The following is a 22,992-nucleotide window of genomic DNA, read 5'->3' as shown; positions in this document are numbered from 1 at the left end:
CACAGCACGCACTTCCTCAATCAGCTTCTGAAAACATTCCCATATATTGGCTGTCTAGTTGATACACTGTAAATATTTTAACACGTGATAATGTAAATATTACAGGGAGTGAGAGGGCTCATATGAATACTTTTTAGGGTGTCAGGAAAACGCTTGCTTACTTTACAAAGCATGCTCACATTTAAATCACAAGCTTACGGTCCTGTAGCCCACTAAAGCGGACGCTCTGCTCAGCTGTGCCCCCGTTACAAACAGCGTGAACAGCCTATTTGAAGAAGAGTAATTTATTATTTGTCCGAGTAGAAGACATGTCTCAGTATGCCACCCAATCACAAAAACATGAAGTTTTTGAAAAGCCGATTTAACATTTCGCTGACACAGTTTTAAAGACGAGAGTCGAGACGACTTCATTCACTAGAACTAACTGCGGAGCAAGCGCGGGCAGGAGATGGAATCAAACGGAACGCAAGCTCCAGAAAGGCACCAACAGAAAGACCAAAATATATGGGATATTTGCAGACGTTTTGAAAACTGATTACCATAGGCTACTGGATGGCTTTCCCATTAGTACAATTTAGTACCATTATTTCCAAATATTTTTTGTTGGGGTCTGAATAGGGGTGGATTTGAAAGCGTCAGTCGATGCAATTGGAAGCTGCGCACGCAGGAGATCCTTTGACTAATGACTATTTTAAGCAAGCCAAGCTGTTATCTTCATCGGAGCTGGTCAAAAATGACATATTGTGGGTAGCCTAGATATGTTTTCTTCTTAAAAGGCGTGCGTTACTGCATTTTTTGGAATTAAACAAAAAAAATGTATTCAACATAATAAACCCTTATCAAATCTTACCGGTGCGCCGCACCGCCGCGAAATCTTTTACAGGAACGCAGCACCGCCTCGCACCGGCTTACTTTCACCCCTGGATATAATAATATACATTAATTGTAATAATATTCCCGTTTCCATTGCAGTCCTGCGCTGTGAAGCAATATACATTAGACTGGAATTTATTTACCTTTATAAAAAATGTCTAATTTGAAAAGACAGATGTGACATTTTTCAGAATCAGAATCAGAATGCCTTTATTCGTTTATAAATGTTCATTTGTACAGCAGAAAGAGCCAAAGAAGGCTTAATAAGATCACACTCAAGATACAAAAAATATATAAAAGAAGCACACAATGATGGTTTGATGGTGGATGAGGAAATACAGCAAGGAATTAAAGGTCTATCATAATAAGTGTACATTCTGAGGTACTACTCAACACTTCTAAATGGAATTTCCCCTGGACAAAAGGGTGATACCAGTACATTTAGTACATTTCCCAATTGCAAATGCTTTATACATGTTGCATGTTAAAATGAAAGAATATCTTTAGTTCTTAGGAATTCATAGAATGTGTCACACAGTGGGAACAGAAATTGAAAAACAGGAGGAAACCAGTGAATTACATTTTCCTTAATTGAAGACCTACTGGGCATGTTTTAGTTCAGAATTCTAATTCATTTATGCAACACATTCTGTGCTTAAGTGATATAGGTGACATGTTTACACATGGGGGAATAAGATGTGGCATGTGACTCTTTCTTTGCAGATAGGGGGACTTTGAAGCATAGGTATCCTACTGATAAACACATATGACATTTCTTACGTCAACCAAATAATTAACATGGGAAGTCTGGATTTCATCATCTCCGGCATATTAATCATGTATGAAATTCATTATTGAAACTAAAGTCTGATAATGTTAGGAGAAAAAATACACTATTTTCTACTAAGCAGAATCATTTATGGTCATACAAACAAAACAAATTGCTCCTCTTGCAACAGCAGCAAAAACACATGGTTGTATAAAGTTCAAACCCTGTCACCAACCTCAGCCCCACAGTATGCCTGTACACCTCTGTACACCCTGCCAAAGTCTGAACGTAGTTTACCTGACAATTCCTCATACAAGTACAACATTCTGACATTCAGCCTGGGACAGTTTTTCATCGCCATTTCTACACTGTAGCTACTGTGCAATACATTAAATGTTGGTATAGTATAAAGAAGAAATGAAGACCTTATTGTGGACAGGGACAAAGATGGAAGTAAAGACTCACTCCTTTAAGACTAGTATATTTTGGGACAATGATGAAACCCAAATTGTTAGGAAAGTAATATATTTGGGGACAATAGCAATAAAATACAATTTGTTGGAAAATAATTGACTTTCCTACAGACCAATATAAAAAAGGATGTGGCCATCATGTGTAGAGACTCTTCCCTCCAGAGGGAGGCAGCAACGCGCTGACTCAGAGTATTCTGGCAAAATATCAACAAAGAAGAAAAAGAAAAAGAATTGTGGGATTGCAATGGCTGCTCCCTTATCTGTAAACATATGCGTTGTGTTTACAAAAACTGCAGTTTAAATATATACTAGTCACTGTTGCAGATCCATTGTTTTCTGGAATACTCATCTGCCTATTCTTTGACGTCAAATCTTGTTCTTGATGTAAGTGTTTCTGCATTTTAGACCCACAAAAACACGCGGCAGTGTCTTTCAGTTTGCCGCCCGGCCTTCCCGGGATAGAAGCGAATAGCTTGAAGGCTAGCTGCTCTATTTGAGGTAAGCAATACTATTTGAACTTGTCTGGTACTGAGCAAAGAACATGTAATGAATTCAAAGTCTGAATGAGGAAGTGCTGTCGGATTTATAACACGTGTCATCATTTGAAGCGTCTCAATATTAACTCCAGTGTTTATAACTTGTAATACATTTCTTATTGTTAATCACAGCTGACGCAAAACAAATTAAATCAAAAAACAACTAATATCTGTGACTTAAGAGTAAGGTTAACATAGAAGGCTGAGACAATGAGTTACGACTCTATATTATATCTGTTTGGTTGTTTTTAAGTTAAATCATTAGATTCATAGACCTTTCCTGTTGAGCTGAAAGTAAAATTTGGACACCAGTACATGTTATTATGTAAGATAAAAGCATGTCATTGTATAACCAGGTACAGCAAAGGGCTGTATTGATTATTAGATTGACAGAATATTAATTGGCAATACGTTTGATAACACAGTGATTGTTCAAACGATGTATTAGTAACAGCAAACATTTCTTGTTCTACCATTTCCACTTTAGGTAATTGCTACTATTCTCTGTTTTATATCATTGTCTATTATATCTGAAACACTTGGCTGATTTATCAATCAGTTAAGTGTTAACTTTCCACCTTTTGACTCTGGGGTCTTTGTATTGGCATGTAACGCTATTTTCTTCATCTTCTAGATCATATAATTCAAGATTCAGAAAAGCAAAAACCTTACGTTGAAATTAATTGTATAGCGTTGGCATCAGCAACACTAGAGCATCTTTACACATTCTCAACTTTTGCACTTATCTTTATTTCCCCACAGATAATGGATGACGATGATTCCATGCATAGGCTGGAAGGGTCTGATCCCTCTGCTCAAGTTGGTGGACTGATCGTAAAGAAGAAGAATACTGCTGCAGAGGCCCATGTTTTTCGAGCTCCCACTCCACGCACGTCCCTTTTGGGGTTGGATCTGCTAGCAGCTCAGAAAAGGAAGGAGCGAGAGAGTAAGGAACAGGCAGACGCTATTGCAGATGAACGAAATAGCAAGAAGTCAAAGGTTACCTCCTACAAGGACTGGGAGGAAGGTAAAAGTGACTCTGGGTCCGATGAAGAAGATGATGATAAGGACAGTGGTGTTAAGAAAGAGAGGTAAGGGATGGCTCCATCATGTCTATGGAGATTATAATTTTTTCGTATCCATGTGTTAAATTGAATCATTAAGATATCTCTTCTCTTGGATCTCGCTGTTTGAGAATTTAGAAATAGCTTTTTGAGTTTTAGCCTTTGAGTCATTCCAGAGAAAAAAAACCTCTCTAAAGCAGTGCAAATATTGAACCAGGACAGTCACCAGGACTCTGAACTTTGAACATTAACAAGCCTTTCTTTAATATTGAATCCTTGTATTTTGATGTGGACTGACCTTAGTTCCCTTTATACTTGTTAGCTATTGTACGAATTGAAGAAGCACACGGATACGTTTATGCATGATGTGTATTATTCTTTGCGATCTTGCAGCAGGAAGTATCGTGTTACTGGCTCGGAGACACCCTCAAACCCTGGAGGGGTCAGCGAGGAATTCAAACGCAAACACCAGCAGCGAGAGAAAGACAGGCGTGAGCATGGCGTCTACGCGTCCTCCAAAGAGGACAAGAACAGAGAAAGAGAAAAAGAAAGGAGCAGAGATAAGGGGAGAGACCGAAGGAGTGAAAGAGGTGATTCTAAAGATCATTGTATTATTTTGTATTTCAATGCAAGACCACTTTTAGTTGTATATTTTAGCTTCAATTATTAAGTAAAAATGATACATTTGTTGTTAAAAGCCCTTAAAACATGGAGATTTGCTACATTGTGCTTTGTCATATTATTATAAAACTATCTTCATATCTCTTGTGGGAACCGTCGCAATACATTTTGGACTTTGGATTTATTTATCTTTTAAAAAGTGAATGAGGTATTACAAAAACATTATTGTAGATGAGTCATCCCTTATGAAAATATTAAATTTTCTGTTTCCGTCTGTCAGGGGACCGAGAGAGCAGCCACGGTCGCGGGAACAGCAGCTGCCGATCGGAGCGGGGCGATAGGAGCGAGCGCTCACAGAGGGAGGGCTGGTCTGATCGCATCAGCCGGGGGAGCAAGAGAGAAGAACCCTCATCTCCACAGCATCGCCCCAGAGGTAATCTAGCTTTAAAATATAATTTTAAGCTGTCCTTGTAAAAAGTGTGTTCTTTTAAATTGATGGACTAAACTCATTTTGTTTTCACATAGATTCCTTCACACCCTCACGGTCCAACTGGGAGGAGGATGACAGCGGTTATTCCAGTTCACGGCATTCCCAGTGGGAGTCTCCGTCCCCCACCCCGTCTAACAGAGAGATGGATCGCTCTGAGAGAGGCCATCGCTCCGGCCGAGAGAGTGAGAGGAGGGACAGGTAAGCTGATGTCATTAATTTGCTGTACCATGTAGTCGAAATGCAAGTAATGCTATTTGATACTAACGTCACAACCTTCTGCTGTGTGCTTAGGTCAGTAAGAGGCCGTTACCCTGACGACACACCCCTGCCTACCCCATCATACAAGTATAACGAGTGGGCCAATGACAGAAAACATTTGGGATCTACCCCTCGTTTATCACAAGGAAAAGGTACTATTCTAAAAACAATCCATGTATTGCATAACATGTAAATACTATATGTCCAATAACATTTGATACTCTCTCCGTCAGGCAAGAAAGAAGATGGGCAGGGAGGAATTATGTTTGATAATGTAGGCGAGAAAGACCAGTGGGAGGAGGACCAGAAGGTGAGTGGCACAGTCTTGCCTCATTTATGTCTCATTGGAGCTATAAACTATTTTTTTGGTGATAAGACTTCATTTACACATCTCTGATTGTCTCCCTGTTTTACAGCAAGCTGACAGAGATTGGTACATGATGGACGAAGGATATGACGAGTTCCACAACCCTTTCACTACCACATCTGAAGAATATGTAAAGAAGAGAGAGCAGATCCTTCAGAAGCAGACTCAGAAAAGGATATCTGCCCAGAGGCGACAGATCAACGAGGTACCTCCACAGAGCTTCATATCAGCCTGATCAGTCAAAGTCCAGTCGAAGTCCACTTTATTGTCAAAGTTTCCACATGTGTTATACATACAGAACATTGAAATACCGTTTCTGGCACTCCCACAGTGCAAATATAAACAAGAACATAAACATAAAAGATGAGAGCGTAGAAAAAAAAGGGGGGGTAAAAGCGGGTATACAGAAAGAAAAATGAGAACTGCGTGTCTTCATGCAGAGGCATATCATCCGTGTGTGTGTACTATTGTCTGCGTTGTTCTAGCTTTGTAACGGGCTGTGTTTCTTTCCTCAGGATAATGAGCGGTGGGAGACCAACCGTATGCTGACCAGTGGTGTGGTACAGAGGTTAGAGGTGGATGAAGACTTTGAGGAGGACAATGCGGCTAAGGTTCATCTGCTGGTCCACAACCTTGTTCCTCCTTTTCTGGATGGAAGAATAGTCTTCACTAAGCAGGTAAACAAGGCCTAAACAATCGGTGATAAAGTAGAACTTATGAATGATTCAGTGCCTTAGATGTCAATTTTTGGCTGAACAAGATATGCAACAATTTCATATCGGCCCAAGTCTCACCTGCCACGTTTTAATTATGGAATATGGTAACATAGTTGTGCGTTCATAATAAATAATGGACCTTGGAATAAGTTGCACTCCCTGCATTACTCTACCAACTTACCTTCTTGTTTCCCCACAGTTTAGTGAGGACATGCAGGTGTTACGAATGGAGAGCTTTATGTCTTCTTTTTTTACTCTCACTGAAGAACACACTGACGGCCAGGCTGTACATTTTGCCGCAGCTGAAACTCTGTGTGTGGTTTGCATGATATTGTTGTACCATCATGCTGCACATGCGTCTTTCACCAGAAATGTAAATGATATATGAGACTGATTGTTTGGCCTGACTTTACTTGAAGGATTTGTTTTTAACTGTGTATTTGTTTTTCTGCTGCAGCCAGAGCCTGTCATCCCTGTGAAAGATGCTACCTCTGACATGGCCATCATCGCTCGTAAAGGCAGCCAGCTTGTTCGTAAACATCGTGAGCAGAAAGAGCGCAAAAAGGTTGGTTGAATTAATAACTAACTAACGATATTTATACATTTATTGCTGAACCAGTGAGGATTTTAGATGAATATACTATTGTCATATCATCTGGTGAAGCTCTAAACACAATGCAGATCTAATGTTTATACTCTGCTGTTGAGAAATGCCAATGTGGATTGTGGGTCTTCACCTGTCTGGTCGGTAAATGCCAGCGCTGTCTAACCTCATCGCTTTGGTAATTAATTTATTCATGATTACCATACCAGGTCCCTTTACGACATTTTAACTGCAATCCACGATCAGTGAGGTGAAACAATTTGACAAATTAAACACAAAAGGCTCTGTATTCTCTTCTCTGTTGAATGAAATTGTAAAAGATTGTGTGTCCCATTTGTGACTGGAGCTTTAATCTTCATAATCAGTTGATTTAACTGTGATTATTTGTTTTTTAGGCACAGCACAAACATTGGGAATTGGCAGGTACCAAGTTGGGGGATATCATGGGAGTCAAAAAGAAGGAGGAAGCAGACAGCTCCGGTGGCAAAGCGGTGGGCGAGGATGGCAAAGTAGACTACAGGTGACCACACTGTCCATGCAAAGTTTGGATCTAAATTACATTTCACATGTTCTGCTTAGAGATTCACGGCCTTAAATTAAGAGAAATGTCTGACATGCCATATTAATTATTTGGTGATGTTTCTCTCTCTGATTCACAGAGCAGAGCAGAAATTTGCAGACCACATGAAAGACAAGAGCGAGGCCAGCAGCGACTTTGCTAAGAAGAAGACCCTCCTGCAACAGAGACAGTACCTGCCCATTTTTGCGGTCAGACAGCAGCTTCTTAACATCATAAGGTATTGATCCTCAGAGCTCATTGCTGCTGTCAAGTTGTATTCCCATTTTTGTTTCTTTGTTCCTTAAATAGTGTCTTGTGAAGAGTTATTCTTTAACTAACTTATAACGTGAACTTCTCTACAGGGACAACAGCATTGTAATTGTTGTTGGGGAGACGGGCAGTGGGAAGACCACCCAGCTCACTCAGTACCTGCATGAGGACGGGTACACCAGTTACGGCATGGTGGGTTGTACTCAGCCCCGAAGAGTGGCAGCCATGAGTGTGGCCAAAAGAGTCAGTGAGGAGATAGGAACCAACCTTGGAGAAGAGGTGAGACAGCTGCTTGATGCTTAAGCAAACCATTTTTGAATTTGAAATACTTAGCCCTACTGTTGTCTGTGTGCAGTGTTACCTCTGATTGTAGAACCCCTGTGAGCATTTGAACAGGAAGGAAACACTATTAGAAGTACACAGTGTAATCACTACCCCTGTGATAATAGGATCATTTTCTATCTTTAATTTAAATGGGATTTGGCGGCATTTTGTTACTTGCTTGTTAGATTTAAATACATTCTTAGTGGAGCCCAATGATGTGTAACGTACATTCTAAGGGCCTACACGCACAAACTCAATGGCGAGTCATACGCTGTATAACACCACCATCTGGTGGTCAGAGGGAAGATATCATGTCTGTTGCTAGTTCATGGTTAGAACTGAGGGGAAACGCGAAAGAGAAACACTGGAGCTACCTAAATAGGTTAATGCTAACAATGATTTTTAGGTAGTGTCTTTGAATTGTATAGTCTCTATGCATATCAAGCAGTGTTTGCTGAAAACAGGTGCTTTAAAGACCATGCATGGTATTTTTAGTTTATTAATCTGATATTATTGCCTGCAGGTGGGTTACGCAATCCGTTTTGAGGACTGCACATCCGAGAAAACATTAATAAAGTACATGACGGACGGTATCCTGCTCAGGGAGTCACTGAGGGAGTCGGACCTGGACCACTATAGTGCTGTGATCATGGACGAGGCTCACGAACGCTCCCTGAACACCGACGTGCTGTTCGGCCTGCTGCGTGAGGTCAGGACAAACCTGCTTTACATCCTTTAAACATATATTTTTGGTTTTGGTATTTTCTAGACACACACACAGCTCCGTCTGCTGCGGAAGTTATTGATGCATTGCCTTGTCGGTTCTCTTTACACTCAACTCTCTTTTTTCTGTCCGGTCTCCCATCAGGTTGTATCTCGACGGACAGATTTGAAACTCATCGTCACCTCTGCTACCATGGACTCAGACAAGTTTGCTGCATTTTTGGAAACGTACCCATTTTCCACATTCCAGGAAGAACATTTCCCGTGGACATCTTATTTAGCAAGGTATGTGTCTATTCTACTGTCACTCGAAAGAACTAACTGTACATCCTTTATACAATATGATATTTCCCCTCATCTGAAATATTTCTGAGGCTGCCTTTTAAATTTTCATTTCATTTTTTTTTTAAAGAACATTTACTCTCAAAACACTATTATCTCAAATTGTAATGAAATCTCATTACTAAATGTGTTTAGCCTTAGGTAAAGCCTATATGAAATAATCCCAAACATGTATCGTCTTACAGATAATAGGATACATCTCTCTACTGTTGTGCTTTGTAGGTTCATTTCTGTGGTTTTGTTTTGACTGATTTGTATATTTTGTGCTGCATAGACTCCTCAGGAGGACTACGTAGAGGCAGCAGTGAAGCAGGCGCTGCAGATCCACCTCAGCGGGCTGATAGGAGACATCCTCATCTTCATGCCCGGGCAGGAGGATATCGAGGTGAGAGACCACTTTAATCACTCAAATAACTCAAAAGAACAGAATGTAAGCTGTGAATCAAGGTTAAACACGTTTTTATTGAGATTGAATCAATTAGATCTTCAATTGTTTTTTATTTCAGCTTTGACTTTTTAGTTTTGGTTAGTTTTCAGGGTACTTGCGTTGGTAAGGAACAGGAGGTTCTTTTCTTTTTTGTGTTTGTAATTAAAGCTTTATCTCTGTCCTTTAGGTGACGTCGGATCAGATCGTGGAGCGGTTGGAGGATTTGGAGAATGCTCCGGCTCTGGCCGTGCTACCCATCTACTCCCAGCTGCCGTCTGACCTCCAGGCCAAGATCTTCCAGAAGGTTAGTATCTGTAACCGGTCTTGATGCTGCAAACTTTTCTACTCTTTGAAAACAAATCTAACTGCCTTTAATTTCTCCTCTGCTAGGCTCCAGATGGTGTGAGGAAATGCATCGTTGCTACAAACATCGCTGAGACCTCCCTCACTGTGGATGGAATCATGTTTGTCGTGGATGCAGGATACTGCAAACTTAAGGTACTCCCGGCCCTATGTCTCATTGTATAAAGTGTACACATACAGCTCCGGGAAAAAAACAAAAGACCACTCTCTACATGTATGGCAGCTATTCCAGTGTCTGTTGAATTGCAACACAAAGAAAAAGTGTCAGTAGTTTATAGAATACAATAAAAAGAACATTTAACTCCAAGACATATCTATAAATAATGAAACAAGAGAACATTTAACTCTAAGACATATCTATAAGTTATAAAAGAAGAGAACATTGTAATGCTGAAGTGGTCTCTTCATTTTTTCCGTGGCTGTATTTACTCTGCAGTCATAAAAGGTCCTTTTCCTGTGTCCACGTTTAACCAATCATACGCCGTTCTTTTTTTTGTCCACAGGTTTTCAACCCTCGCATTGGAATGGATGCTCTACAGGTGTATCCCATCAGCCAGGCTAATGCTAACCAGCGCTCAGGCAGAGCAGGACGTACAGGACCAGGACAGTGTTACAGGTAACATGCACACAGCCACAATCAGTGTTGAGAAGTTCTGCCATTTCCAGGTTCCTTCAAGTTTACCCCCCTCGACTTTTTAGCTGACATTAGAATATCTAAAACTACACAAGGGGTTTTTATTAAGAACATACAGCACAACATGTTCCCACTATCTCGTTTCAGATTCACAAATAAACAACCTGATTCTGATTTTTATTTTTCAATTCCTCTTTTTTCTGTTTGAGAATAGCATAACTGTTGTTAAAGTGTGTTTCTCCCTTCTGCAGTTTAAGATCAGGGCTCTGGATGTATTGCATGACTGTTTTCAGTTGCTGGGAGAGGGCCAGAACCTTAATCTCCAGAGGATTTCATGCAGTTTAGCTTTGTTTATGACAGGGAAATGTGCCACAAAAGACCCACGAAAGAGATTTCTAAGTGAAGAACAGCATTGAATCATACAGAGTGATACATTTTGCATCGCTAATGAGCTCAGATGCTTATGAAACCCCATATTTTTCTGGAATAATCCTGCCCACCTGCTCCTGTACACAAGCGTGTTCCAATCTATACAGAGTCGGTTTTGGGAGAGCTTTACACTGAATACAGCCAAGGTGGTGTAGCTGTGGATGTGTTGGGAGAGCGGAGGGAGTGAGTCACGCTGGTTTGCTACGCTTGCGTTGAGAATTCCCCATTCAAAGACTCTTTTAGCTGTGACTGCAGGCACTCACTCACCAGCTCAAAACCTCCGTATGCATTCAAATCATTCTGTAATTATAATCGCCTACATCTGACAGCTGTAATTGTTGCCAAGACCCTTTTTTAAGTCGGGTCCCATTCTGTAACTCAGGCTCTGAATGCTTTTTAAAAAAGAAATTGTAGCTTCCTGAATCTTCTAGTTCAGCTGATCTACATGTGGTGCTTACTGGTTATTAAGAACCCACTTACATGTCAGCACAAAGTGAACATAGCCCAGAGAAGCTTATTCAATTTCTCTGTCTCCCAAAAATGAAAAAGTGTGCATATATTTGCACACTTTGGCTGACATCAACATCAAACGTGACGTACAAACTTACACTCACTCTCCGTCTGTGTGCCCTTTGCCCTGTCCAGGCTCTACACTCAGAGCGCCTACAAGAATGAGATGCTGACCACCACCATACCAGAGATCCAGAGGACCAACCTGGCGAACGTGGTCCTGCTGCTAAAGTCTCTGGGTGTTCAGGATCTGCTGCTCTTTCACTTCATGGATCCCCCCCCAGAGGACAACATGCTCAACTCCATGTACCAGCTCTGGATATTGGGAGCTCTGGATAACACAGGTTGGTAGTGAGCCACATTTTCAACATACTTTGAGTATGCTGTGTGTTGTAATGAACTTCAAACTACAGCTGCAACTTACAGTAATAGTTGATTCCTCTCTAATCGGTTGTTTTTGTCTATAAAATGTCAATTTTGAACAATTTCCATCACACATTTCCAGAGTTCAATGTGATGTTTTAAGCAACTAACAGTCCCACACCAAATATATTTTGTTGACTGTCACAGAAGAAAAAGAAAACAAGCAAATAATCACATTAGAGAAGCTGGAACCCTCCACTAAAGATGTTTCTAGTCGACTAGTGCTCGTCAATTCAGGCGATTCGTCGACTAATCGTCTCTCGTATATGATATATTATTATTATTGTTTTTCAAAGGCTGACAAAGAACCTTATTATAACAGGATGGTACGTTGTGCTTAAGGTGAAATATAAAATACAACTGTAATAATTAACAGTTGAAATATAAATAAATTGTACATGTAGAAAGCACATGAGAGTCACAGCGCACCGCACAGACGGAGCGGTCCGCCCGTCAGCGGTACAAACAGCAGAAGCTCCGGTACGGACTCTTAATGTGTGTGTGAACAAGCAGCGAGCACTTAGCTCTAGTTTCTATCATTCATATCTGAATATAAGAACCCAATGAATACTACCCAGGATACTGCGACAAATATGCTTGTCGGCAAAACTCCCTCCGCACATTACGCCCTGATCATGAAATGAACGCTTGAATTGATCGTTTTCTGAGCTCAGAAGGATTATACATTACAGGTTTACATATGTTGATACAACGCTAGGCTACTGCCTGACTCACTGCTGCTGTTTTCCGCTGAGTCTGAGGAAGGAACACACGTTGTCGGGGATAATAAAGCTCAGTTTTTTGTTATGATGGCGTGGGTAAGGAAGAACCTTTTTTCCAGCGGAGTTTGCATGTCACATTTTGGGGCTCGTCCCTTTTACATGCTCAGAGGGATCGCACACTTTGGATTTCCTGCCCGACAAAATTACTAAAGGACCAGGCACAGCTCTGAATGAAGTCTGAGGGGGTTTACGGCCAGCACTTGCAGCAACATTTTGACTAATGAAAAATTAGTCGACGAATATTTTTTCCGCCGACTAACGATTAGTCGACTAATCGTGGGCAGCCCTACTGGAACCACGATGTTCTCTTTTTTGTTAATGAATTTATTATTTTATTAACTGTTGCAGAACAAACAAATATTAACACCATCATGTATTAATAATGTCTTGATTTTTTTTATTACAATTTCTTTCCTGGGCTAGGCTTTGTAAGGCCCACAAATAGTCTTTCAAACAGAGGGGCCACGCAACATAAATCATCTTTCTTTTGAGATGAGGATGAAGCTGTGACATGTATTGGGATATTGGGTATTTCAGAGTTGTATTTCCCCCTCAGGGCTTCTTTGAACTCCGCATTGTGAAGCTGACACCACAAACACAGGCAGGAGACTAGCTGTTTAGAAGATGCTGCTGTGATGATGCAGACACGGCAAAACTGCCTCGAGGAGGTAGTTGTGAGGTTTGGCCGCTGGAGTAATTGCCTAGTAACTGATCCTGTGTTTGATTTGACTGGCCGGGTCTCATTTCTGTCTCATCCTTAGCCAGATCCCAGGGGATTTAGGGATTTGGGGATGAGGGGGGATTTTTGATGATTCCCTGTATGGTATGTTAACAGCAGATTATCTCTGATTAAGGCTTACCTGCCCCAAACTGGTGCTCTGCTTCCCCGCTTTTCCTCCTTATAAGCTCCTTAGACACTGTCGTCTAATCATTTAAATCAGAACTGGCAAAGTTTTTTGATCTCGCACTTTTTTTTTCTCTCTACAAGTATTCTCAACCGTCAGCAGTTCATCCTCTCTCACGATGATAGACAAATAAGTGTCACATTATGCTGGCTTCTTCTTCACGCCAGCAGGCTTTTGACGGAAAAGGAGCTTATCACTCGTCTTGTGCTTGTTCCTTCTTAATACTTCACATCTCGTGCACTTTTATAAGCTTCACTCCTGACCTTGTAATTGTGTTCTTCTTTCTCTTTTCAGGCTCTTTGACACCGACGGGGCGTCTGATGGTGGAGTTTCCCCTCGACCCCGCCCTGTCCAAGATGCTGATCGTTTCCTGCGACATGGGCTGCAGTGCTGACATCCTCATCATCGTCTCCATGCTGTCTGTGCCCGCCATCTTCTACAGACCTAAGGTATGTCTCATAGTTACTGTATAATAACAACGTTTACTTTTTGTCTGTGTGAAACCGTATCATACTATACACACCCACTAGTATTGCATGTTTAATTATCATTTTACAAATCAGGTTTGAAAAATAAATGTAGCGTAATTTCCGGACTATAAGCCGCTACTTTTTTCACACGCTTTGAAACCTGGGGCTTAAACAACGATGCGGCTAATCTATATATTTTTACGGGCTAACGGCTACCAGGCGGCGCTCTAGCAGGAAGCGCAAGAGCGGGACAACGAAAGAGAGACTGATAAAGTGTGTGATGAAGCCATTCTGAGGCCGTTCAATTCCGACACTGTTTGGAAAAAAGCGGTAATTAAAAATGTTAAAAATCTTTGTGTAAATATCTCACGTTACAACACCTGGCAACCCATCCAAAATGATCCCCCGAATCTGAAGCTTCCTTTAGCTTTGTGGAGCATTTGAGTGTTTTTCAGCTCATTGTTTTGGTCTTCTTATTCGAAAATATACCTTTCTAGTTCACTCTCAATTCAGTGGTCCTTCTAAACCCCTCAAGTAATAAATGGAGACAGACTTGCTGTCATATTGGTGCATGTTGCAGCTAAAGAGGTAGATGTCTACCCTCAGGAAGTCCAAACATTTAAGTAAAAGGAGGTTAAAAATTGGCTGTGCTAAATGAAATGTCTTTGTGAAAAACAATATTTCACAAAGAACAAAACAGCCTTGAAATTACCCAGAATCCCAGTGATGTATGGTAAATGTATCCGTGTGTCTCTGCAGGGTCGTGAGGAGGAGAGTGACCAGGTGAGGGAGAAGTTCTCTGTCCCAGAGAGCGATCACCTCACATACCTACACGTCTACATGCAGTGGAAGAACAACAATTACTCCAGCAACTGGTGCAACGAGCACTTCATCCACACCAAGGCCATGCGCAAGGTCAGACTGCCACTGCTGCACCGCTACACCGCTACACCCTGTGGCCCTGAAAGGAATTCTGTCATTCAGTTTTCTCTTGAATTCCAACTGTTTTAGATGACCTTGTTGAAATCTCAGTTTAAATTGTGCATTTTTTCCTAGCTTTGACTATAGTGTTTTTATAGGATTCAGGTTCTGTGAGGCCTATTCAGTTTTCTACTGAACTACTTTAACTACAGTTTAGTAAAAAATGTTGTAACGTTTTCACTTTACATCAGGGATATGTTTCTTCTTCAAGCCATTAATTGCAAGCCAACAGGTTGGAATTGTTTTGCATGTGGTTTAATTTCCAATACGTATTGTTTTTGTGCAGGTGCGAGAGGTGCGCTCCCAGTTAAAGGACATCATGGTGCAGCAGAGAATGAACTTAATTTCCTGCGGGTCGGACTGGGACATCATCCGAAAGTGCATCTGTGCAGCATACTTCCACCAGGCTGCCAAACTCAAGGTACCTCCATCACTTTCTGCAGTTAATATGTTTCGCCCAGTGGCAACTGGTTGTGGCAGATTTATAGCAGCATAATTACAGAGTGAAGAAATATCCCTTCTGGCCTCACATTAATACGGCGCTAAAATCTGAAAGGGAATTTAAAATCATGACTGTATAATCAAGGTTCTCCGTTTGACTTATGAGAAGCCGGCTAACCCGAGCAATCGTAGCAATGCTGGATATACTTCACATTTATTTTCCTGCTGTCTAGGGCAGGTAGAGAAGCAAATTAGCCCATGTGACCTGCTTTGCTCTGACCTTACAGTGCTCCCATAGGTGCAGGCACAAACACGCACTGCAGCACACGACACGCATCCCATTTTCCTATCCAGAAATTCTGAATCGCACATTTAATGTGTTATTTATGCCTGTGTTTGCTCCCAGGGCATTGGGGAATATGTGAACGTGAGGACAGGCATGCCATGTCACCTCCATCCCACCAGCTCCCTGTTTGGTATGGGCTACACCCCCGACTACATCATCTACCACGAGCTCGTCATGACCACCAAGGTAAAATAACGTTGGCTATAGAACTTGGCCAGCACAGAAACAATTAATGATAAACTGTTATGTGTTTGTGGAGGATTAACATGTGCTTTGTGTTGCAGGAGTACATGCAGTGTGTGACTTCAGTGGACGGAGAGTGGCTGGCAGAGCTTGGGCCCATGTTTTACAGCGTCAAACAGGCGGGAAAAAGCAGAACGGTAAGACAACACAAGGATGGTACTTGTTCAATACACTTAACTTTATATAGGAGTATGTAGAGCGGAATTTCCACATGTGACTGTACTTTTTGGTTGCGGCTGATTTCATATTTGTCCGTCTGATCTGTGTTTCCCAAATATTTTAGCTTCTAACCATTTAGTCACCGACTTGCCACCTCTTGTCACTCTTTGCATATGTCAAATGGTTGTTGCCAGATCATCTAAAAGGTGGTATATTTTCTTTCTGTACACTTCTCTCACATCTGTTTGGGTTGCTGTTTCAGGAAAACCGTCGCCGGGCCAAGGAGGAGATCACCAACATGGAGGAGGAGATGTCCATGGCTGAGGAGCAGCTGCAGGCGCGGCGAGAGGAGCAGGAGAAGAAGACCACCACTGGCGTTGTTAAGTAAGTCAGCTACAACCTCTCCTCCTGTTGCCTCCTCATCATACACGGGTCCTCATCTAACAATAGTTCCCCGTGGCCCTCATTTTCCATTCGCTGTCGAGATAGAAACATTTAATTTACCTACCTCGCTGCCAATCCATATCTTCACCCCCCCCTGCCTCTCTCCTCCTCTCCCACTCTCTCTTCTCAGCCTCTCTCACTCTTCATGATGAGCTTTTCTCACCTCTGGTCCCTCCAGACGAGACAAAAAGAAATAATATTGACTCCTGGCTGACCCCCATTACTGCAGCAATTTAAATTGTGCCATAGCAGTGCAGAAAAAAGGGGGGAATGTTCAATTTCAAATTAGACCCAAAAATTAATTTCACACCCATCCAGTAGCTTAACAGAGAGGAATAAGGTTAAAAAAAGACGGCTTTAAAAATAACTTTTATTGTTAATTAATCAGCTGGTTTATCTGTCTGAGTTTGCGTGTGTGTAACAGATCTGTTGAAAATAATCACTCTGGAGGTAAAGGATTAAGAATTAGATTTATGCAGAGGTATCTGGATGTGTGATAATGAATGTCGTCGGCTCTCCTGGGCTCTCCGCTGCCGCTGTTCTCCGGCAGGCCTCACACGAGACTCCTCCGTGAGTTCAGTGTGACCAGGATGAAATATTTCTTCTGAGCGACCTACATGTGCCGGCTGCTTGTCACCCGTCTCCCCGCTCACCAGCACAGATCAGTGGTGTGAATTAGTCGGTTGTTTTGTGTTTTAAAAGTGGAAATGGGAGAGAGTGTTTTTGGAACCACATCAGGGCTCAGAGCTTGAAGCCTGTTAAGTTCCACGCAAAGCACTTAATAGGAAAATACAAAAAGTATGAGCTTCTTAAGCAACATCAATGCCTCAAAACGCAAAACAAAATGTGTCAAGATAAGTGAAGAAGTGTTTGGCTTTTGGGAAAAAAAACAAGTTGTTTTAATGCCTCTTGGATGATGAAAGTGCATTGGATTCATTCTCTATTTCCTGACATTTGCCCAAGCAATTTGATGATGTTGATTGATCGAGAAAAGCATTTGCAGGTTAAGTGACAAAAGGAGCCTTAGCTGCAGTCTCACCGTCATGTACTCTACAGGCTATACTTCCAAATAAAGGCACAGCTTTATATTTTTGGATTACATTTTTTCAGGTAAATGGACTCCAATGTTTCTGAATCATTTCTGTATGGGTTGAAAATCCATTTGCAGACTACTGGAACTAGCATGAGGTGTGACATTCCTCATAGTTTGCATCAAATGAGCTGAATTTTATTTATTTGTTGTGTCAAACTTACAGTACTTATGTCTGGTAATGCAGTTTAGTTACATATTGGTTTTTGAGAGTTTGAGATTTTCTTGTTTGGAACTGAAAGAAAACAAATGAATTCCAAGATTTGTAGAAGAAGACTTACTTCCTTTTCCATGTCCACAACGTGATGTGCTATAGCAGTCATTTGTGGTGAATTTGGTCCAGAAAATGCTAAAACAGTTGTACAGTTTTTTGTAGACCCCTGAATACATTTCCTAAACGCTCCACACGTGAGCATTGCTGTTATGAAACTACTCGCAGGCTGTGTGTTAAAGGGAAGAGTAACAATGTTTCCTGAAGTGAACAGCGAGACAGAGAGAATGGGACACAGTGACAGAAGGGGGTTATGGCCCGATGGTCATAATTGCTGCAGGTGTGTGTGTGTGTGTGTGTGTGTGTGTGTGTGTGTGTGTGTGTGTGTGTGTGTGTGTGTGTGTGTGTGTGTGTGTGTGTGTGTGTGTGTGTGTGTGTGTGTGTGTGTGTGTGTGTGTGTGTGTGTGTGTGTGTGTGTGTGTGTGTGTGTGTGTGTGTGTGTGTGTGTGTGTGTGTGTGTGTGTGTGTGTGTGTGTGTGTGTGTGTGTGAGAGAGGTATAGAGATGAAGTGTGGGCAGTGTCAGGGTGTCACGCTGCTGTAATTAAAGATGATAGATTGTGCTGTCAGGCGCTCTGCGTCCAACACTGTTCACAGAGACACCAGAGCGCCTTTTCACTCTCCTGCGGTCCTGCTGGATGTTCACATTCAGCTGGACAGGCCTGCCTTCCCTCACCTTCAGCCTTTTTCTTTAACCACAGCTGCTTGTATAGGAAATTGAGTGAGCAGAGCAAAAAAGAATGGGATGGAATAGTATGTTGCACTGAATAAAACTTCTTTAATGTAAACTGCTTCCTTTTCTCTGATTTTCAGGGCTGTGAAAATTTGCACACCAGGAAGAAAAGACGAGGCCCCCATGACGCCCAGACGCACCCCTGCCCGCTTTGGACTGTAGAAACCCCATCAACCAATCATGTGGCCTCTTCTAGACTCATTATTACTCTGACCTGGACCACACCAGCACAAGCACACAGTGTAACTTCCAGCTGCCATTTGTCCCTCCCAGCATGGCCAGAATCCCCTGCAGTTCCTGTACAGACCACTAGAGTGAGAACTTGTATAAGGCACAAGACTGAAACAGAGGTCCCTTCACCTTCATCAGCCTATAGCTGTTTCCGTGATACATTTTAAGAAATAAATGACTGTTGTTGGTTTTTTTTGTAAATTCAGTATGTATGTGTTGTCATTACTGAAAAGTGGTTTTACAAATGTCTATTCAGTAATGATTTTACTTAGAAACATTTAATTTTCTATGCTGTTTAATTTCCTCCATCCTGAATGTATTTTCAGAGGTAAACTGATAAAAAGTGATCTAATTTCAATGTCGTCTTTGTGTCCTTGCATTTGCTAGTTCTGGTTCGGTGGTGGATTGAACAGCGTGTACGCCACTATGAAGTGCTCTTCTACAGACTGCAGCACTATTCAAACTGTACTTATGGCAAGAGGGTCTTCAGACTCTAGAGTTGTATTGTAATTCCCCGAAAACACACACAACACACTTATGTAGGCTTAGGCAATTGACCTTTTTCTATTTACTGTCAACCCTGTACCACCCCTGTAATGTACCACAGCTTTCATCATACAAAACGTTAACATGCTGGATTAAACATATCAACGGTTAGGTTTTTATGGTCCTTGTGTTCAGAGTAGCACAGATTCCTTTGTGGTTTCACTCGAAACAAATGTTTGCTAATCTGTCTTTAAAATGGGAAAATGTGTTTCTTGATGTACGTCCTCTCCTGCCCTCTCAGCTGATCAGAATATTGCAGCTTCAGGTCTATGTGTATCAAAACAGTTTAGCAAGGCCATGTTTGGGTAGTGACAGTGGTTCTCTTGTCTTTTTAACACGGATTTGACACAGCAGAGGGACTGCTAATAGATTATTTTGTCTTGACATCTTTTGTAAATGAAACAAAAATAAATGTTAGCTATTTTTTGAATCCTTGGTGATTTCATTTGATATTCTCTAATGTGTCTTTGTGCTTTTCAAGTACTGAACGTAATAATACTATTTAGATGTACATTTTTAAGTGAGTTTTCACTAACATGAATGATAGCTCAATAAGTGAATCTGATGCAAATTAGTTACGGCCATAAATGTGGAATTGGTTTCCCTATAAAACATTGAACAGGGGGCAATGGTTCATTTAGAAGTTTTTAGTTGATTCTTAAAAAGTCTTGCAGCTTAAATTGAGCTTATGTTATACAAGGTCTAAAAAGGTTTTAAAGTGTCTAGAAATGTAGGAGGGGAGGCATTGAGTCCTGCTCTGTATTGTTGGTGCCAAAGTCAGCCTCTGGCCACTCCGGCCTCCTCCACCATCTCTCTGACCCCGGTGCTGCAGGCCGGGTCACCCAGAGGCCCACATGCAGTCATTCTCATCATGCCTATCCACACTGTGACATTAGATGCCTATGAAATACATTAGTATGGCTACAACTTTTATTTCGTCTGTTACGGCATACTGAAATATGGCTTTTTTTATGACGTGCGATACAATGACTTTTTGGGATATTTTTGATTAACAATACTTAGACATTGTTTTTCATGGCAAACTATAGAATGAATTCTCACAAAAATGTTATAGCATAATATAAAAGTCTTATTTTAGTATGCTATAAAGACATTATAAAAATGTCATAGTATAGTTAATATAAGTTCAGTTAAATAATGATGCTTTTTAGATATGTTTTCTATGACGTAATATACTATGACTTTTTATATTTTTTTTGTGACATTCTATATTAGGACCTTTGTGACATTTTTAGGATATACTATTCAGACTTTTTTACTGCAAAAAAAGAAGTGAAATGACATTAAAAAACAGCCGAAGGGGAAGACTACAAATTAGGGCTGCAGTTAATCATTTTCAGTATTAAATAATCAGTTTGTCATAAAAAAGTACAAGGTAACAAAACACAACATAATGGTCCTGATGAAAAGGCTGTAACAAATACTTTTGTTGACATAAAATAATTAACGCTGATTAATGACAAATTATTTTTCTGTTACAATTGTTGTTGTTATCCAGCCGACTAACATAACCAAATAGATGGTGCTTTCACTTTCATATGACCAATTCAAGCAGAAAATCCACACAAATCTGAAGCCACATATTGTTTGATATTCTTTTTCTCAAATTTAAGAAGTTTTCTTTCTTTTTATATTTTTGTGATGATATAAAAAAGTAAAAGTTAGTTACTTTCTGTCAATCAGCTATACAACTTCTAAATTAAGATAGATGATAAAGACATTGAACTCTTGATTTGGAAAGGATTTAACATGAATTAAAATGTCCTTACAGCTGACTGTTGTGCATTCACAACCTGAGGTGTGTGGGGTCTCGGGCCTCTGTAGCACTATGTGTTAATGTAAATACAGTGCAGCACAAACTGAAATGAAATTCCCGGAATGGTTGTTTTCATTGTCAGCTTCACAATAGCAAGCTGAGGAAAGAAAAACTGATCAGAGAAACAAAAAGCCTGGGTCTGTCCCTCCCTCACTCAGGTGCTCAAACCCACATGTGACACACATCTACATGAGTGATCCCTGGGCTTTGAAACCCCTCAGCCTTAACGACGCTGATACGCTTTAGATGAAGTGCCGGGCTATATGTGTGTGGATCTTGTGTTTGGCTTTATTGAAGCTGTATGTAAATATTCAGGTCACAAAAGCCTGGTGTTCCAGTTTCTTCATCACAGTTAGGTTGACATTAATTGATGTCTCTTAGCTCAAACAGCTCTTACTAGATGGCATCAATTTGGAGGAAAATGACAAAAGAAGATGCTGGCCTGCCTGTGATTTCTTCCAACGTAGTGCAGAACAACTAGCAGTGTTTTTCTCTTAGCTGGATCTCTGGGCAGCCGTGCTTTCTTGTTGGTCAGTGTCTGTCTCACTGTAACCCTCATGCAAATAAGCATGATTATGAGCGTCCCCTCGACCACCTCAATTCTCCCAGTCATCTTGATTGAGTGTGGCAGGCGAAGGCAGGGATGGATATAATGGACCCCACCAACTTTAATGAGACAAATCTGAGGTATACGGGCTGACATTTTGAAATAGTCCTTGTGAATGACAGTGTCAGCAGTCACCTTTACCAAAGCCTTCCAGGGATGGTCCCTGTAATGATGGAGGGAATTAAAATGGCCTCCGAGGCGGTGGAGATGGGAGCCACAGGATTAGGGTGCAAAGCCACGCCTCTTAAATGGGCTCTCCTGCCACACCCAAAATAAAGTACAGCTGTCCTTCTACGTCTACATGTGGTCACCCTGAGATGAGACGGAGCGATTAAGGTGAATGTTTGTTGTTGACCACTATGAGATTTGTGGGGACGAGCTGTCCCTCACATTAGGTGCCCCGCTTTCGCCTTGTTTCCCCGCCTACCCCGCCTTGTTGTGTCTGGTGGCGGACAGGGACAAGCTCTGCTGTCATTACAAACTTAATAAGACCAGAAGTGAGATTGATGAGAAAAACAGAGGCATCAACTGCTCTTTTAATTAACTCTTGTCCCTTAATGGTGCCTGGACGGAGGCACTGAGCAAAGAATGAGACATTTACTTTCTCTTTCCAACCCTTTCTGTTTTGTTGCCTCGCTCACCCCCGATAATGAACAGCCTTCTGGGACCCAATTACATCCAAGGCTGCATTAGGAGCACAGCAGGCCCAGTGGAAACTTCAGCTGAGTTTCCCCTCATCTCCCCCCTCCACTCCATGTTACCTTGCTGGAGATGGCCTTCACTTGATTGAATTTTGAATTTTACCCCCCCCCCACACAGTCTTCTGTAGTCCCTTACCTTCACCAGTTCTGAACCCACATGTGGTTTATGACAGAAGCAGGAGGCAATGTATGCTTGTTGTTGGCTGTCCTTCACCGCTTGCATTGATAGAGGCTTTGTATACAAAGTCTGATAGGTGGTGCGAATCAGTGCACTAAAGCCTGTTTGTGTGTTGTGTCCTTGCAAAACACTGCATATTTTTGTGAATAATTGTTGTGTGAAACTGAATAAGCACTGATGGGATATGATTTAAAACATCTATTCAAGTCAGACAAGGAACATTTGGTGATTAAATCAACAGTATGCTTTTTTAT

At 41.3% G+C, this 22,992-nt stretch overlaps 1 protein-coding gene across 1 annotated transcript; it reads left to right on the top strand.

Annotated features, from left to right (window-relative positions):
* Nucleotides 1-2,354: 2,354 nt before the first annotated feature.
* Nucleotides 2,355-19,845, top strand: dhx38 (DEAH (Asp-Glu-Ala-His) box polypeptide 38). Its single transcript, XM_063882351.1, is given in 28 exon segments — nt 2,355-2,613; nt 3,414-3,742; nt 4,109-4,305; nt 4,617-4,769; nt 4,862-5,024; nt 5,118-5,236; nt 5,318-5,394; nt 5,501-5,656; nt 5,967-6,128; nt 6,625-6,732; nt 7,167-7,291; nt 7,431-7,568; nt 7,693-7,879; nt 8,448-8,633; nt 8,793-8,862; nt 8,865-8,932; nt 9,264-9,374; nt 9,604-9,720; nt 9,807-9,914; nt 10,283-10,395; nt 11,488-11,696; nt 13,757-13,911; nt 14,692-14,847; nt 15,200-15,334; nt 15,761-15,886; nt 15,985-16,080; nt 16,365-16,486; nt 18,719-19,845. Coding segments are annotated over 27 exon segments (3,765 nt in total). The 5' UTR covers nt 2,355-2,613; nt 3,414-3,416; the 3' UTR covers nt 18,801-19,845.
* Nucleotides 19,846-22,992: the final 3,147 nt, after the last annotated feature.

Source organism: Eleginops maclovinus, chromosome 4 (assembly GCF_036324505.1).
Source record: "Eleginops maclovinus isolate JMC-PN-2008 ecotype Puerto Natales chromosome 4, JC_Emac_rtc_rv5, whole genome shotgun sequence".
In the NCBI taxonomy this organism is placed as follows: Eukaryota; Metazoa; Chordata; class Actinopteri; order Perciformes; family Eleginopidae; genus Eleginops; species Eleginops maclovinus.
This window is presented reverse-complemented; position numbering and strand designations above follow the sequence as displayed.